This window comes from Pantherophis guttatus, chromosome 2 (genome assembly GCF_059756535.1).
Source record: "Pantherophis guttatus breed Tessera chromosome 2, ASM5975653v1, whole genome shotgun sequence".
Taxonomy (NCBI): domain Eukaryota; kingdom Metazoa; phylum Chordata; class Lepidosauria; order Squamata; family Colubridae; genus Pantherophis; species Pantherophis guttatus.
The window spans coordinates 32,221,928-32,241,448 of NC_142064.1; the positions used below are offsets into that span (position 1 = coordinate 32,221,928).

The following is a 19,521-nucleotide window of genomic DNA, read 5'->3' on the forward strand; positions in this document are numbered from 1 at the left end:
GGAATAATTATGGTTTTATTTTCCATTTAGGGGTGGGGAATTGTGGTGGGTGGGAGTGTGTTTGGTGATTGTTATGTGTGTTGGACCTGGTCTTTGGGTGTTAAGTGAATTTCATTGTATGGGTATATTGCGTATACACGTATAATGACAATAAAGGTTGTTGTTGTTATTATCATCATCTCTGACATAATTTTATGGATTTGCACCTTTTTAAATTTTTCACAAGTTCAATGCATGACCAAAATTTTCTTTCAACATGTAAGGCAGTTTTAGCTGCTGTCACATTGTTCATTATTTTTGTAAAGGTTCTTTCTTAGTGTAAATTTAATACCAGTTCCCACATTTTCTCCATATATCTATATTTACATTGTTGGGCTGTCATAAATATTACAATTGTCCAGAGTAAATTTCAATCTACTTCCATTTTCTTTTCCCCCCTTTAAATTCTCTTATTCTTTACTGTATGTGTAATAAAGATTAAAATTTGGAGTGAAGCATTGGAACTTACTTTGAAAAGGTGACCTAAGCTTTAGCAGAAGCCTTCTTGCTGGGCCAGAAGAATGTAGAATGACGGTGCCATTTAGCTACTTGCTGGTAAATAAGTGGCAAGTGTAAATTAGCTAGTGATTACCTCTCTAGAGTATGCAAGACAGGTGTAGCAGAGTTGTAGAGGAAAGTCTGGAAACCCTCATGTGTATCAGTGGGTCCATATTTTCCTTTACTTTGTATTGCATTGTTTTTTTTTTCAATCCTTCTCTATAATATATGTGCATTTGGTTTTGGGAAAGCTAAAGAAATAGTCCATTTGCTATTTACTTTGGTACCAGCTATGTGTTTCCTGCTGAATAGTTATGTCCTTTCTGAAGGGTACATGGAAGAATTAATCTTCAATGTTGACATTTATAACATACTGTAGCCAGGTGAAGCCAGACAACAACAACAATGAACAAACAACCCCCTCCTCCCAAAAGAGTTTCTTTAAAATGAAGCAAAACTCTACCATACAGTTACGTGTTATGCAGCAACCAAAATACGTTCCTCTTACAGAGTTCACAGATACCTTAAATTTGTTAGGGCAATGTTGAAGCACCCCACTGGGAAGGATTCATATTGTTATTTAGTACAGTATGAGACACAGTATATGGATTTATTTTCAAGTTGGAAAATATTGGAATTGGAGGAAAAACTGAGCATCCATTTCCATCATAATTGTATTTGTTTGCATATAAATGCATTCATTTTTTTAAAAAAAACATCATTGAAAACTTTGGTATGTTTATGTATAACTCTATGGAAATTCAATTAAAGACTGCTTTAAAACTATTAATAATACTTATGGTACAGTTACTGTGAGAAATATTCCATCTAACAGACTCTTGAAATATTCATTGACTCTTTTCTACAGCTTTATATTGTCATATAAAAGAGTTTAGCTTTTAATAATACTTTTTCTATTATAGCTTTGTTTTCAAATGACAAATGTAAAAAAGATAAAAGCATAAATTGAATTAGTAAATAGTCTGCAGCCCTACAAAGAATCAATAAGCAAATGGGAATGGAAAAGAATAACAGTTGTTGTATTCAAATGGAAAGTATCCAGTATTTGAGTTATACAGTAGAGATGATTTATATTAAGATACAAAATTACATTCCCCCACCCCCCAAATATCAAACAGTGGTCCTGTAGTTACGATGGGTCAAAAATGTCTGCCTTTGTAAAATGTTGCCCTCCCCTGTCATGTTATTGTGATCTTGGTGCTTGACAATCTGTTTTCACTTATTACCAGAGTGCCAAATGCCCACAATTTGCAATCTTTTTTTGCCAGCTTTCCCAGAAAGTCAGTGGGGAAACTGCTTGGGAAACTTGAAAGCTGCTGTTGCTTGCTGAGGGATTTCCCTCCCGTCCATACACAGGGGAAGGGGGCAGCACGGAAAATCCTTTGGCAGGCTGCAGAAATGAAACTCCGATCTTATGAATCCTTGCTTTGTTTCTTCCGCCCAGTGTAGAATTCCCTTCCATACACAGAAGGGAAAGGAACCTCCTCTAAAAGCCTGCAGAAACAGAAGTCAGATCTCAATATTCTGAGCCCTGTTTCTGCAGGCCCTGGAGTTCCCCTTCATGCATGGAAGTGAAAGGAACTCCTGTGGCAGACTGCAGAAATGAAGCTTGGATCCCCAAAATCTGAGTTCTTTTCTGTAGCCCTCCACAGGAGCTCTCATCCGTGCACACAGGGAAGCTGCCTGCTCTCCTTCGTCAGACAGCTCTTTCACTCCATTGGCTTAACAACTGTGGGGTTGCATAATAACCACAGTTGGGAGAGCCAGGATTGCATTTGTTGAGCGAACAACTGCAATCACACCAATGTCTCACTTAACAGCTCTGCTTGTCTTATATTCTGGCTCCAGTTGTGGTTGTAATTCAAGGATTACCTATATTTGATATTTTTTTAAACTGTTAAGTGTATCGGCAATTCCTTTGTGCTATAACAGTAGAGTTTTCATTATGCGATTTAGGTCACTTCAGGTTTTTAGTTATTGAAGCAATAGTAAATATGTCTGTCTGTGAATAGATGTGCACGTTTATATCATTCTATGCTTTTGTATTTACATCATGCTTTGGAGAATATTACAATAGCTTACATTTTGATAAGATTGCAATCTGATTAAAGATATTACATGAATCGGTAGGCTACAATACTTATGCAGTTAGAGTGTTCATTTTTGCAGGGTGTAAGACACGGGTGTCAAACTCGATCGTGTGACGTGATATATCACGACACGTGATGAATTCAATCGTGTCACGTGATGTATTCATTTGCAGAACGGGTGGGCATGGCCTGCATATGACTCATCCGGCATGCAGCCACCAGTTTGACAGGCCTGGTGTAAGAGCTCGTAGAAGTCATATAACTGAAAGTTGGTGGGAATGCAATTTTCTTTCAATTTTGAGCAGGAAACAAACATGAAACAAAAATTCTGTTGTGATTTTTTTAGGCTTATCTAACAAAAATTAGAAATTATACAATGTCCCTTCAGCTAACATTTTTCACTTAAGGAAAAAAAAATACTTTCCTTTAGTAATGGAATTATAGTTCTGTACTTGGCTATTAACATTTTGAAATTGTATTGCCCTTGGCCACTGACAGTTGTACTGCCTACTCACCCTATTTTAAAGTGTTAATTGTTGTGAACGTTTAAGAGCTGTGATAGTTAGCATTTACAAATTAAACAAAATTAGATGTTTCAGTGGTTCTTTAATGACTTATTATGCATTAACACATTAAATGCAGGTTGATACAGATTATAAAATTTAATCCACTGACAATTGATTCTTCATAATTTAAATAATTCTATTGAAGTTAAAGAAATTTTATTCTAAATAACTATACCTAGATTTGAGCTACATTCAGATTTGTAAAACATTGAAGTTAATTCATTCATATTTTTATAGCAATACATCAAAATTGCAACATAAATTTTGAAAATTTCTACAAATTTTAATTTCTAGTTCCATGGATTTAGCGAAGTGCAGTTTAAATGCTTTGAAAATTAATGAGTGCATTTGCTGAAATAAATTTCTAGCTGAATTCTAAAACATAATGTGAAAGTGGGTTCCACGGTTTTATTATTCAAGACAGCATGGGAAACAGGTCTTCTGATCCCATCAACCACCTGCAGTAGTAAGTGTCCCCGTTCCCCAGCCCCAAGCCAACTGGCAAAGGCCAGTTTTAATAGTGTTCCAGAAGATCATAAGGGTGGGAGCAGTTTTCACTTCTGGTGATGGAGTATTCCCTAGGGATGGGGCCACAGCAGAAAAGGCTCTTCTCCTTGATCCTGCCAGCCGAAATTCCTTAGCAGATGGAATATATAGCAGGCATTTTCCATTGGGACAAGTGGGGCAGATACCCTTGATCCATGCTATATAAGGCTTTAAAAGTAACAACCAACACCTTGAATTGCATCCAGAAGCTAACTGATAATCAATGCAGCTTGTGCAATAATGGTGTTATATGTGCAATACTAGGGGCTCCCAGAACTGTGTGCACCACTGCATTATGTACCAGCTGTAGCTTCCGAATACCTGTCAAGGGTATACCCTATGTAGAGTGTATTGCAGTAATCTAGCCAAGAGAAGACTAGGGTATGAGTGACCATGTGCAGGATGTCATGATAAAAGATAAGAGCGCAAAGGCCCTCCTAGCCATGACTACCACTTGTTCTTTGAGCAGGAGTCGCAAGTACAGGAGGGATCCCCATGGTGCACAACAGGTCTGTCCAGACCCATCCAGAATGATGATAACCAGATTCTGAGGTCACTTGCATCCACCATCTTGCCTGGGTTCAAATGAAACCTGTTGTCATCCATCCAGACCCCTATAGCAGGGGTGAAATCTAACAGGTTCTGACAGGTTCTGGAGAACTGGTAGCGGAAATTTTGAGCAGTTCGAAGAACTGGTAGCAGAAATTTTGAGTAGTTCAGAGAACTGGCAAATACCACTTCTGGCTGGCCCCAAAGTGGGGTGGGAATGGGGATTTTGCAGTATCCTTCCCTTGGAGTGGGGTGGGAATGGAGATTTTGCAGTATCCTTCCCCTGGAGTGGGGTGGGAATGGAGATTTTGCAGTATCCTTCCCCTGTCATGCCAACCAAGCCACGCCCACCAAGCCACACCACACCCACCAAGCCAGGCCCACAGAACTGGTAGTAAAAAAATTTGGATTTCACCACTGCCCTATAGCCTCCAGGCATTGAGAAAGGGCAGCCACATCATTGCTTGAATCACCAGGAATGGAGATGAAAAGCTGAGTATCATCAGCATATTGATGATATCTCAGTCCATAGTGTTGGATGATCTTGCATAGAATTTTTAAATTTATGCACATCATTATTTGAAAAGATGTTTTTAATTTTATAAAATCAGTATGTCATTTCCCCCTGATGGGGAAGCTCAATTTTTCTTATTTTCTCAACCATCTGAGTAGGTCAGTGGACTAGGTCAAGAATCTACAAACGGAAGAACATAAGGAACTCCAAAACCACATGGTTGAAAGAAGTTTGAGAGGCAAGATATTAGAACAGTAGCTTTTAACAATAATCATGCTTATATTTTAAATATATTTGCAGCACCTTAGTCAGGTTTAAATTTTTACTTGGCTGCCAAAGCTTATAGGATGGCTTTGGGCAAATGGCAGTCTTTCTTTGAAATTAACCCAAATGGTATAAATCACCTGGGGAAGGATGGCTATAAATATAAAACAAATTTAAGGTCTGCTGCTTGAAACTGGGAGTTCAATAGAATTGTTTTCGGTAATATAAAGTAAGCAAAAAAATAAAATAAAGAAAAAAATAAAACAAAAATATATTTTTTCTCAGTAATAGTCTTTTCAGTCAAGGGAACCACATCCTGTTTTGTGAGCTTGAATATTTTAAAAAGCAAGGCATCGAGTTAACAGTTCTTGGTATTATATTTTCATAATGAAAAGGGTAAGCAGGGTTTTAAAAAAAATTCTTTGGGGGGTGGTTGCATGATGGGTTGGTATTCTTCAGGCTGGTAACAGGGAAAACTGATTTCACCTAGGAATTATTTCTGGCATTATATCTGACAGATTTTATTTAAGAGAAGCTTAAAAGTTTTCTCATTGCTAGTAACTTTTAAATATCTTGGATGGAATATATCTAGCACTCACAGACATCTGTTTAATTATAATACATTGAAAATAGAGATTTTCTAATCTAAAAATTATTTTTAAATTGGAAATCAACTTACATGATTTTTCAATGCATGGCCAGAAGAATGAGATTGATATAGGCAAGATTGGAAAAGTAACTTGATGCTTGCATAAATAGTAAATAGCAGAGTTGTCTACAATGTATAAAGAAATGCTTCCTCTTCTGTCTGAAGATTCCCACATTTAATATTCCTTTAACATTGTTAGGTTGGAAGAAAAACTCTTCATATGGTTCAGGATTTTGTGTTCCATAATTATACTGTCTTTTTTAACTATAATTTCTAATGTCTAGTTTCATAAAGTTGCAGTCACAGCTTCAGTGATTTTGATGACCTTTTTTGGCATCTTTTCCAGTTCTGTAGTTCTGTAAGAGGGAAGGTAATAGGAGAAATTAAACTTGTGGTTAATGTGTTACATGTTTTATTTTCTAAACCTGTAGAATATTTTATTAAAAATGGAATGTTCAATTTAGAATGAAAAAAACTGATTCATTTGTTTAAGCTAGCAACACAATCTTGTTGAAGAATACTTTAATAAGTTACTTTTTCATATTAAAAATTATGACATTTGAATATACAGACCTGATCATTCATAAATGTAAGAGTATAATGGTACAATATTTGTTCACTCTCTTCTCTTTTAACTGCAAAATTGTGCTGTATGTGTTTTCTGATGGGATTTTACTTTGTGGGTGATTTCTCCAAAATTTTTCAGCAGTGCAATAGAATGGGTAAACTGTTCAGTTTTTTTAACCTGAGTTATACTGGGAAGAATATTAGTGTTATGATGGAATGTGTAACAGACCCTGAGAAAATAGAGGGACCATTGCAAAAGAGATAAAGATAGTCCTCAGTTAATGACTGCAGTTGGAATTGATAACTCTGTTGCTAAAATGATATGGCCATAAAACGAAAAATGATGAGATTTGCGACAGAAGTTCTGGTTGAGGTTGCTAAACAAATCACATGTGGTTATTAAGTGTGATGTCACATGACTGTGACCTGTGACTTCTGCCAGCTTTCCCAATGGCTTTACTGATTGGAATCTGGCAATAAATGTCATAAATAGCCATTCAAGGAATGGTCATCTCTTCGTTCAGCAATGTTGGAACGTTGAATGGTCACTAAATTAATGGTTGCAAAGCAAGAATTACCTGTACTTCAGCCTGTTCTGACATGGGCTTCCTTAGAAAGTATAAAGTACAATCTTAGTCCCGCAAAACCTCTTTTATTTATATGACTGTAAATTACTTTCATTTGCAGTCCGCAAGGCTTGATAAATAGTCTTTCAGAGGAAGGTTATCAACACCCACCTATCTCACGTGGAATGCTGCCAGAGAGCTAATTTCCAGATGCAGGGCAAGGCCAAACTTGGCACAGAGTCACAAACAGAATTTTCAAATCTTGAATCGGCCAGATGAACTAATTGCTTCCTGCAAAAGCCATGTCCCGTTCTCTCTTTTTTTATGTCTTATGGGAGGGGCCAATCATCTCCAAGCCTTACTCCCAAATCGACCGTGTTTCCTTAATTGTTCTTATCATCTGGCAGCTCTGCGCATGCGCACACTGGGAACAGGCTCCCGCTGTTCTTCTGCCTCGCTGCTGTCAGACTCCAGAGGCTGCATATAACTGTCAGATGGCCTTGGTCCCCTCTCTGCCTCAGATACAGAGCCCTGGTCCGAGCTTTTCCCCAGCCCTCAGGACTGGGCCAAGTTCCTCCGCGACCTCCTCACTGTTCGACTCTGCTGCCAGCTCTGCTGGCTGCTGGCGGGCCACAACACAGCCCAGGGGAGGGAGAAGCATAAGAAAAGGGATTCAGAGCGACTCTGCTTCCATTACATGAGATAGAAGTTGAGTGGGAGAATTTAACAAGCTTCCAAGGTTCTGCTACATTAACTTAATGGCAATAAAAATCTTTCCAGAAATTTATGTGGCTTTTGTTTTCGGACTAAGCCTGCCTAAAAGAGCCTGACACGTACTACTGCACATTAAAAGTGTGAGAGAAATAAAATCATTTTATTTTGTGTAAGTAGCCCTCAATTTACGACCACAATGGAGCCTGGAATTTTAGCTGTAAGTCATTGCATTTGTAAATCGAGACAACATGTAATTGGATTTATTTTATGACTGTCATAAAGAGAAAAACTAGTTGTTAAATGAATCCATTTTGCTGAATGGGCATTTTTTTTGCCAGAAACTGGCGGAAAATGTTGGAAACTGACAAAAAATGTCATCATGTGACCACGGACACTGCAATTGGTTGGAAAAGCGTGCCAGTTTCCAAATACCTGAAACATAGTCATTTGACCCTGTGTGTGTGTGTGTGTGTGTGTGTGTGTGTCAGCCATCACTCTGAGGAAGGAGCTTTTTCATCATAATTAAAATGATGTTCAACAACCAGTCATAGGTTGAGGACTACCTATATATTGGCCTCATGCAATAAACTGATTTGATTTGATGGAATAATTCAGGGATGTCAGATCAAGGCCCGGGGGCCGGATCTGGCCTACAGGGTGATTAGATTTGGCCATGGGGCTGCCCTGGAAAACAGCAAAGGACTGACCCGCAGTGCCTCTGCCAGCAAAAACTCCATGGGGAGTTGCAGCTCAGGGCTGCAGGATGTTGAGCTGGCCACGCCCATCCCAGCCATGGTCACCCTAGCCTCGCCCACTCTGCCCCCTGAGGTCAAATGCAACCCTGATGTGGCCCTCAATGAAATCGAGTTTGACACCCCTGGAATAATTGAATTCAACAACACTGAAGATGGCATTTAATTTTGTTGTGCTAGATGCAATGACAACAAAGTAAAGTATTCTATTTAGTAGATAGCAGTGTATTAAATGGAACAGTAAATTAAATTTGGAACTGAAGTGCTTAGAAAGAGTATCTATATTGACATGAAAGGAAAATGCTATTCATTTCATAGGCAAAAGGTCTGATCAGCTAGGCACCTTCCACTGTAAAAGTACTATAGAATCCATCTATGCAATAAAATAAATAAAAGTGGGATGCCCTCTACCCAAAGTCTTCTAAGCAATCCAGTGAAGCAGAATAAATTCTTTTAAGTTCTACGTTCAGGAAGCAGATACAATTACAATTATCAGCTAGTGGCCTTTGCCAAGAACATGAAGTTAAAGGCCTGGTTTATGAGAAAAGCTGCCAGATACCACAATGCACTCCTGTCTGCCTGGGCCAAGTGGTGACCCCCCCCAACTTTTAATTACAGGCAGAGCAACAATTCTAATTACACATCTACATAATACACAAAAGAAGAGTTTTATATCCTATGGGGATCATCCTGAGTGGAAGGAGGTTCCATTGGTGAATTTATATTCAAGTGTAAAGCTTCGTTAAAATGATGCTAATTATAAAACAAATGGAATCAACCTTTAAAAAAAAGCAGAAGGGAAGTAGTTATTGGATACTCAGGAAATTAAACTTTGAATGCAACGAGTAAGCAGTGACTTTGGAAGCATTTTAAAAATAATAGTGCAGAAGGATATGAAGGGCCTCAGGATGTATTTTGAAGGAAGATCCCTAAATAACTGTTCTGCAGTTGGTTGCAAGTGAAAAACAAAAACCCTCATTTGTTGCCTACAAGCTTTGAATTTAGGAATTTGGTGTGCAACCTTACATGTGTCTTATTACAGTACAAGTACGTCTGATAGTGGTCAATAACATTTACTTTCTCAGAACTACATTTTTATATGATACTAAATTCATAACATTTTATTTTGAAATTTTAAAAATGATGCTACCAGCAACTTTTGGAAACATTCTGGGTTTTGGTGGTAAGGAATGTTTTAATAGACTATAAGAATGTATTCCATGTAAAATCAGTTATACACATGCTGCTTAAAAGTTTGTGAACTCCTTCAAATTTAAATATTTCTGTATAAAAATTAACCTAAAACCAGTCCCAATTTAACAAATGGGTCAAAAACATCATAATTGTTCATTTATTGAGGAAAATGATCCTAAGCTAAATATTTTTGTGTGGCAAATGAATTTAAGCCTCTAGGATTATCAGTTTATTTGAAGGGGAAATTAAAGTCATGTGTTCAATCACTGGTATGATAATCGGATGTAAATGTAGAAGGTCCTGCCTTATAAAAAAGAACAGAATTTTGGCTATTCATCTTCAAAGTCTCATCTTAAAAACACGGTATGTGGAAGTGTATCATAGCTCAAAGGATATTACTGAGGACCTCCAACAAAAATTATTGATATTTCACAAGTTGGGAAATGTTATGCAAAACTATTTCCAAAAAGTTTGGACTCCATGAATAACTTTCAGGCTGATTGTATAGATTCCACCAATGAAAGGAACTGAAAGCTGCTCTTGCATTTTTATTTATGTATGAAATTTATATGGTCACCTATCTCACAAGAAGTGACTGAGTGGTGTATGGCAATTAAATAAAACATAAGACATAAACAGCTATTAATAAAATGGAAAAAGTTATTATTAAAATACAAACCACTACCCACAGGAGAAAATAAATTAAGTACAATGATGGAGCTATCTTTGAATATCACCCCTCTTCTGGCATTCCAAGCCAAATGACATAAGCAGATTTTAACGGATTTACAGAATATTAACAGGGGCGAGACTTAACCTTACTTTGTGAAGGAAAGTGTTCCAGAAGGTGGGTACCAGCAGAGAAAGCCCACCTAGGACCTGCCAACTAGTAAGTCCCTAGAAGATGGGACTCAAAGCATGCCCTCTCTTCCAGATCTAATGGGACTGGCAGATGTAATTGGATAAAGGTGGCCCCTCAGATAATCTGATCCTATGCAATGATGGGCTGAAAAGGTTAAACCCACTACTTGAAACCTTGGAAGAGGTTATAGAAAAAATGTTTTTAAAAGCCTTTGATGATCCCAGTTGAGCCGCGCGATCATCAGAGGCTTTTTTTAAAAATACTTTTAAAAGCAGTTTTTCAGCAGAAGGGGTTGTAGAAAAAATGCTTTTAAAAATTAAAAAAGAAAGCCTCGGATGAGCGCGCGGCTCAACTGGGCATGGGGAGGGAGGCAGGGATTTTTGCTACCGGTTCTCCGAACCTCCCGCCTCCATCACTACTGGATCGGGCGATCCGGTCCGAACCGGGAGCATTTCACCACTGGTGCAACTGATGCACAAAATAAAGTTGTGCAACGGCATTGGTGAATGTGTTCATGATGCCAACATTGGGAGAACACTAATCAGCAGGAGTTGGGTTGCAAGGAGAAAGCTAGCAATTTCTACAAAGAATATTACTGCCAATCTACGGTTTCCAAAAATCCAAGTGGATAAGCCAGAAGGCTATTGAAATAATGTTTGTGGATAGATGTTACCAATATAAAACTTCTTTCCTTGAATGAAAAGCAATTTGTTTGGCAAAAGGTCAACTCCGCATTCTAGCATAGGAACCTTATCTGAGAAATGTAGTTGCAATATCATGGTTTGGGCCTTGCTATCATGCTGCCTCAGGATAGTTTGTCATAATTGATGGAACTAATGATTCTGAATTGTACCAGAAAATTGTACTATTTAATGAAATACTTGTCTAGAACTGCTGTTTGAAGTTGCAAAGCAGCCCAACCAACTTGGCCTGATTGGGAGGAGGGGGGTGGAATCTTCACTCTATTCTTAAAATTTAATATATCGCTAAGAAAAAAAACAATTTAAATAACCTAGGATTAAATCTTGAACTGAAATAACTGCAAAATGCCTTTAATATTTTTAGGTATATGAAAAAGAATTCAATCTTTGGGAGATACAATAATTAATTGTGCGCAGTATGGCATTCCCTACTGTTCACTTCTTATATTCAATCCAGATGACATAACTGTTCAAAGTTAAAATCTGTCATATGGTTAGTATTCTCATTTTGCATTTTATACATAGATACATATTGTCTTAGGTACAAATATAAATTTTTGTCAAGCAGAATCTATCTATCAAGCAGAATAGCTGGCACTATTACTGTAGTGTTTTATGTTTGGGTTAAGTATTACAAGTAGCCATTGATGTAGGACCACAATTGGGACTGGAATTTTGGTTGTAAGTTGAGACACTATGCAGCCAGGCACATTTTTTTAATGGCAGTTTTATTGCTGTCACAGTTTGGTTAAAGCTTTTACTGTTTCTTCTGTTGCTTGCTATATTTCTATAGACAATTCCAAAAATTCCAGTAGCCTTTAGACTTGATAATGACCAGAGTGCTGCATCAGCTGGTTATCATGATGCAAATCATGAAAGCGTGGCTGTCTCTTGGAACTCAGTTTTGTTTGTATTTGTTACTGCATATAGATTACTTTACTTCCTGAAATTATTCAGGGGCCTTGGAGATACTCAATGTCAAACTGATAGCAATGGAGAAATATAGAATTGAGAGGAATCCCTCTCATTAGCATATAGATGACAATTACGGTAGCTTAAAGTCTAGGAATAATCCTTCCTTGTGGTTGTATATTAAAAGGCATAGGAGATAATCATAATGCATTCTATTTTGGGCTGCCTTGAGTTGGCCCCAAAGAGGGGAGCAGGGCTGCTAATTGGAAAGGGATGTTTTTGAACAGAACTTAGTTCCACTAGTTTCTCGTCAGTTTTTGGAATCGGTGCAAAGCCTTTGTAGTGAGCTGTAACATACTAAGTTATTAGACTTTTTGACAAGCTTTTGGCAAAGTTTCTTCAGCATTTGACTTAGTAGAGATTGAATAAGATGTAGGTTCTCCCCTTAACAGAAAGTGCCTAGCATACTAGGAAGAAGCCCTGAAACAGGTAATAGCAACCAGACATCCAACATGCATTTGTATACTAACCATAGTTCAATTCTGTCTCTTCCGTTGCTTAGCTTGTTTTCTCATTATTGATCTTTGCTTTTTAGCCTTGAAGCTGGACACTGTTGTTTATTGGCATAACTTGACATATCTACCCTGTTTACCTGTTTCACATAAAAGATTTGATTGAGTTGCCTTATGTAGTACAAATCTACCCGAATATGAAGCCATTGTTGGAATACAGCTGCAATATTCTTGAACAAGGGACCTGAACTTCAGTTTGATAGCTCCCTTTCTGTGAAACACCCTCACTTGGTAGCAAATTACTGTATTTTGGGTTCTTTTATAGATTTTCTTCTATTGTACATATCCTAATATCTTTTAAAATTGTTACTGCACTTTGGTGTTTGATCTGTAGCTTATTTTGGTTAATATTTTAAAAAGGAGAAGTATTAGCAAAAAATAAACAGAAGGTTGTAGAATATTGTATAGAGTTATAGTTTTGACCAAAGTTATTGTTTCCCTTTTCACAGAATGTTGGTTTTGAAAGCTCAGGGAAGAAGCAACAGGGAGAAAATCATAATCCAGTGGTAAGCATGACTGCATGGACAACCCATTTAATTATTTAACAAGTAATATTTTAGTTGGGCTTTTTTATTGAAATAAATATAGCAGTTAGGAATAAAAGAACATTTTACTTGATTTACCTATTCAATTTTAAGTGCATAGTTTGAAATTAAAAACTTTCTGTTCTTAAAATGATAAAGCCTTAGTTATACTGTCTCTGTTTCTCTAGTCATTAGATCCTTGGCATCATAAATAAATATACAAAGCAAAGAATGGGGGAAGGGAGAATGGAGAGAAGGCAAGGAATCAAATCTATGAATGCTAGAACTTAATTTTCAGATAATGCTATACATTTCCTTGTCTGCCATTTGTGGAAGATGTTTTGACCAAATTAAAATGTTTACATTGCTTTCCTACACTCTTAACTGGTTATCAGAGGTCCACAGATATTGGCATGACATAATTTTCTATTATGGCTGTATATATATAAGAATTGTTAAAGCAGAGACTCTGGGAGCTGTAATAAATTGCCACTAAATTCTGTTTTAAAACAAAATGACAAGGTAATGAAGCCATAACTGAAACCACCCAATTTAAGGTATATGTATTTGGAATCATAGAATAGAAGCATGGAATCATAGGGCTGATGGATCTTGGAAGTCTTCAAGTTCAACCCACCCCCGCTTCCCCAAATTGAAATGCAGGAGACCTTATTGTATCCTGAATAAATGACTGGCCAATATTTTTTTGAAGACCTCCAGCAATGGAGTACCCAGAAACATCTGCAACAAAACAACCAAGTCAGAAAGCACTAAGGACCCCATGGTTCAACCATAGTTCTCCGTTTTGTGTTCAAGTTAAAAAAGATAGTTACATAGCTGGCTTTCACATCTTTTTGGGAGGATTCATTAGTATAAAGAGGCTAATACTTCTGTTTAGAGATAATTCTATTCAAGAAGATGCATGAAAACATTAAAAACTTTGTATGTGCTTTGAACTAAGTACTTAGTGTCTTTCATTTAAAAAACAACTCATATCTGTAAATATGTGGAAATATTTTATTCAACTTCCTAGGCTTGTTACTATTTTTAGAGTACTTCTTTGTTTTCTCACGCTAGTGCCTGAAAATGACAACAAAACGGAACTTGTTCGTGCGATTGGTCCCATGCCGTTGCTTGCGTGGAGAAGAAGAAACTGTGACTGCACTTGATTACTCGCACTGCAGCCTGGAGCAGGTTCCTAAGGAAATCTTTACTTTTGAAAAGACATTGGAAGAACTCTATTTAGATGCTAATCAAATTGAAGAGCTTCCAAAGGTACGTTGCAGTCTCATATTGCATTTCTTTATGTAAGTGAATAACAGTGAATCCTCACATAAATGCTTTGTGTACAAAAGCAGGTAGAGTAAATTTTCTAGTAGTTTGATAATTTTCGTACATCAGGAAAAAATATTGATAGGTCAACCTTGATTTGTCATATTGACAATGACAAATCAAGGTTGACATATCAATATTTATATAAGGCTCTGTACATATGCATGTCATCTTTGTTGAAATGAACCATAGTTGCTTGCTTATTGATTATTGTTCTAGCATTGTGAGTGGCCGGCAGAACAGATTTTATGGAACAGAAAATAGTTTATAGTATTCTAGGCTATATTACTAAATGACCCCCTTGAACATGGACTGGTTTAGAATTCAAGCAATATGTTTTGCACATTCCTAGGTGATGTATATTAGCACTGTTGCTCTCCAGAGCTTCAGATAACTCCTTCGCAGTGACTTCCTGTAGATGCTAAATAATAAAGGTCAAAATAAAGTGGTTTTATTGAATAGTGTTCTATTTTTCAAACACAACACAGTAGAATAGAGCACAACTTTTGTAATATATTGATCTCAACCCCGCCTTAGGAAGGAACATTTCAGAAAACTTGTTAATGTGAAGAAAGTACAATCATTAAAACATTAAAGCAGATTATATGCTGACAGGCATGCATAGCGTCTCTGAAGACTGTTGTTAATTTTCTACATGATATTTTCACTGCAATGACCAGTAAAGGGAAGTATTTGCATACATGCGCAAACATTCCCAGGAATAGCCTTTTGAGGCAGCCAAGCGGGCCTTCCAACTTTTTTCATGTTTTCACAAAAGGTGCTTCACTCAAAGTGGCAGCTTTTGTGAAGCATTCCTTTTAGGTGCTTTGTGTGGCTCTACTGCTGTAAGTTATTTTGGTTGATAACATTAAAAAGTAAAAGAATTAGATAGTTTACCAAGATGACCATGGTAACCTTGGTCCAATATTCAAGACAAAAATCTGAATAAAACAGATCCATATAATCAGTACCATTCGGATCACAGTGATATTGCAATATCACACGCAAAGAAACATTTTTCACTGGCTGAATCAGCAAAAAGTGTAATGTTGAAAAACAGCTTCTGTTACTCAGACATTCTGTCTGCATCCTCAAGATCCAAAAGCTAAACAAATTAAAAACTATTAGATAAGCACCTGAAACAGATGTTTCACAACGAGCAGCTGATTGCTACACTTTTTCCCTCTGCACCATCCCAGCACTATACTACATAACGATAGTAGATATTAAGTTATTTCAGTGCCCTAAGTATAATGAGGTAGATTTTTGATACTCCTGTCCTTGTCTGATCTTCTTCATCCCAAGTTGCTTTTTTGTTAGGACTCTAGTTGTCAATCTTCCATGTTTCTGGCGATCTAAAATCACAGAATAACACTATTTAAAGACGTACCTTAGGAAGATCAAAATGTTTTTGTCTGCAACAAACCTTCCAAAGATGGCAAATTGTACATAAATTACATTTTGAAATGTGCATTATAATCTGGAATATGTGATTGAATATTTTATATAAATTGACTTTATGATCCTAGCCTTATTTTTATTTAAGTGATTATCACTTCCCAATTTAAGATATAGCACTTTTTCAGATAAAATTTAAGGTTAGTATTTATCTATTTTTCTCTGGAAACGGGGATCTTGTAGACATGAGAAAGCCTACCAACTTTGATTAAGCTGTCCAACTGTATAGTTTTACATGTACACAGTTTCATAGCAGGTTTATACTTTCTCCTTCCAAGTTTCCCTTTTTCAGAAATACAGCTTCTGTGCCATTAATGATGATATCTTTTCCTGATAAGCCACTTGTTGGTCTACAGAATGGGAAAACGGGTTACCATATTCTGTTTTATGGGATTCACAGTATTTCAGTTTATGAAGCCATGGCCATGGACAAGAAACTTGTATCTGCCTGATTGACAACACACTCTGTGATCTCTGGTGATGTGGCCTCATTTGAGCTGGCTGAGGGACTGAGTGGGCGGATGCAGGGAGTGGTAAATGAATCTTTGCATGAGAGAGTAGTGCCATCAGACCGGAAGGAAGGCCATTTGTCTTTCTGTTCCTCAGGAAACATTGCCTGAATTGTCTCAAACTACCTGAGCTGCAATAGTTTTGCATTTCTTTAGAGCAGGGATCCCCAAACTTGGCAGCTTTAAGACAGCTATGCTGGCTGGAGAATTCTGGGAGTTGAAGTTCACAAGTCTTAAAGCTGCCAAGTTTGAAAACCTCTGCTTTAGAGGATACTGCTCATTACTTTTAAATTAAAGCTTATTGAAGACATTTTTATGAAGGTAGAACAATGCGGGTATTAGAAAAGAAACAGAAATTAAGAAAGAAATTAAGAAATAGAAGTAGAAAAGAAAGGATTATAAAGAAGCAGCTTCCAATCTTCTTGACAGTGGTCATAAATGCATTTATATTTTACCGTCTCTCTCTGAGGTTGCATTATAATTTCTTTCTTTCCATAAGCTACCTTTCTAATCCCCAAACCTAAATACAAGTTCATTTTTCTCTTTTTTCAGCAAAAAGTCCACAAGGGGTAGTTGTTTCTCTAATCAAAGAAGTTAATTTTGCTATTATCTTTATAAACCTTTTCTCTATTTTGGATATTGTAGAGTCTTTCCATTTTTGCACATATATTTTTATTCTCTTTGATCTTGGTTCAGCCCTGGTTTTGGGACAGAGTCAGCTGTGGATAGATTTATTTACTTATTTATTTAACTCCATTTAGGTGCTGCCTGACTCCAGATTGACTCTGGGCAGCTCACAATATAATAAGCCATAAAAATGCAATATGAAACAAAATGGGATCCGGTTACTCTACACAAAAACATATACAGAAATACAGCCAGTAAAGGACTCCATTCATTTTAACCCAAGGCCTGGGAAAGCAATCATGTTTTTAAGGCCTTATGGATTGCCATGGCAAAGAAGGCACATTTCTGGAACCCCCATAGATAGTACTGTTTAAAGGAACATGGAGCATGCCAAATCTGCCAGCACATAATGACTAGGCAGAAACATTGGGGGTCTGTCAAATAAGCTGGTTCTTAGATGCATCTAGATGAGATAGGATGGTCTCTTATGGGAACTGAGGTAAAGAGAATTGAGTTTATTTATTCGGTTGGATTTCTCAGCAGCTTTTAGTATTGTTGACAAAAATACTCTCCTGGGCTGCCTCTGTGAGTTGGGAACTGGAGGCACTGTATTACAGTGATTCTCCCTCTACTTGCATGTACAGTTTTGGAGAGTAATACTGGTCGAGTGTGCTTTTACACCCTATGCCTGTGATGGTTAATTCAATGGCACGCGTGCCACAAGTGGCACGTGGAGCCATATCTGTGGGCACACGAGCGTTGCCGTAGCTCAGCTCCAGCATGCATGTGCGCACTGGCCAGCTGATTTTCGGGCCTTCCCGAAAGTCAGGAAATGGGTCGTTTCTGGCCTCCGGAGGGCCTCTGGGGGTGTGTGGAAGGCCATTTTCACCCTCCCCAGGCTCCAAGAAAGCCTCTAGAGCCTGGGGAGGGCAAAAAATGGGCCTACTGGCCCACCGTACCATCGTGTGCCAAAAGCGGGCGTCGCACGCATATGCGCCAGGTGGATTGAATTATGGGAGTGGGCATGCATGTGCGCGACCCCGCCCCCCACGCTCCCCCCACTTTTGGCACTCGACGGCAAAAAGGTTAGCCATCATTGCCCTATGCTATGGGGTGCCTCAAGACACTCTCTCCCCCATATTATGTAAGGTATCTATGAAGCCATTAAGACTCATCAAAATTTGGGGGGAGGGCTAAATATCACCCTTGACTTGACTTCTCTATATCATTAAAATTAGGAGAGGTGGTGCAGATTCTGAACCAGAGCCAGTAATGATCGGGAGAAACGAAGACTCAATCCTAAAAAAGATTGAGACTGGTGGGTGGGTAGTTCCTCCTTTGGGAATTGTGGAGTTGATTTTGTTCCATATGGGGTTGTGTTTTCTTAGAAATAACAGATACATGATATTTGGATGTGCACTGCACTGCCTGCCATTAACTACCAATCTAGCTTTATGATTTTTATCAGGGGTGAAATGTTCCCGGTTCGGACCGGATCGCCCGATCCCTTAGCGATGGAGGCAGGTGGTTTGAAGAACCGTAGCAAAAATCCCTGCCCCCCCCCCACCCAGCTGAGCTGCTCAATCTTCAGAGGCTTTTTTAAAAAAAAGTTTAAAAGCATTTTTTCTACAACCTCTTTGGCCAAAAAAATGCTTTTAAAAGTTAAAAAAAAAGCCTCTGATGATCACGCGGCTCAGCTGGTATCGTCAAATGCTTTTAAAAGCCTCTGATGATCCCAGCTGAGTTGCCTGATCGGCAGAGGGTTTTTTTCTTTTAAAAGCCTCTGACGATCCAAGCTGAGTTGCCTAATCAGAGACTTTTTTTCTTTTAAATGCCTCTGAGTTGCCTGATCAGCAGAGGCTTTTAAAAGAAAAAAAGCCTCTGCCGATCAGGCAACTCAGCTGGGATCGTCAGAGCCTTTTGAAAGCATTTTTTTACAACCTCTTCGCGGAAGGGCCAAAAAAAATGGCCACGCCCACCCAGTCACATTACCCCCCTCCCCCACCAAACCCTGCCCATAGAACCGGTAGTAACAAATTTTAGATTTCACCACTGATTTTTATGCTATTTGAGACTAGTCCTCAAATATAGTGACCTCAGTTGCAACTTGCAACTTGGTTGTTAAACAAAGCAGATACTGAATGAAACTGTGGCTTTGCTTACCATCTTACTTCAATTTTCCTTTGGTTTACAGACTTGTGAAGGTCATAAACACAAGGTTTGGGTGGAAAGTTACTTTTTCATCGCTGTTGTAACTGCAAATAGTTATTCTATGAGACAGTTGCTAAACAAACTAAACCTGTAGGAGATCTGCCAGATTATTAACCTCAGGAAGGACTTGCAACCTTTACTGAGAAATGCTAAATGTCATCTGGTGGCTATTCCCAGTCTGATCTTCTCAGTGAAAGTTCTACACCCTGAAATGCTTTTCCCCTGAAATTTGAGGAAGTATCTACTTACTATACTATTATTTAGGCACCTGTTGAAAACTTGCC

The 19,521-nt window shown here is 37.9% G+C and overlaps 1 protein-coding gene across 15 annotated transcripts in view; it reads left to right on the forward strand.

Moving 5' to 3' along the window:
* Positions 1-19,521, forward strand: part of ERBIN (erbb2 interacting protein) — a 79,498-nt gene that overhangs the window by 13,265 nt on the left and 46,712 nt on the right. For 14 of the 15 annotated variants that reach the window (XM_034440989.3, XM_087885736.1, XM_087885737.1 and 11 more), the window contains 2 exons: positions 13,026-13,082; positions 14,178-14,375. In XM_034440989.3, coding sequence (XP_034296880.1) covers positions 14,187-14,375 — 189 coding nt within the window. In that variant the 5' untranslated portion in view covers positions 13,026-13,082; positions 14,178-14,186. Of the gene's footprint in view, positions 1-11,553; positions 11,586-13,025; positions 13,083-14,177; positions 14,376-19,521 lie in introns of those variants that run through there. The other variant, XM_034440987.3, reaches the window with a different exon arrangement.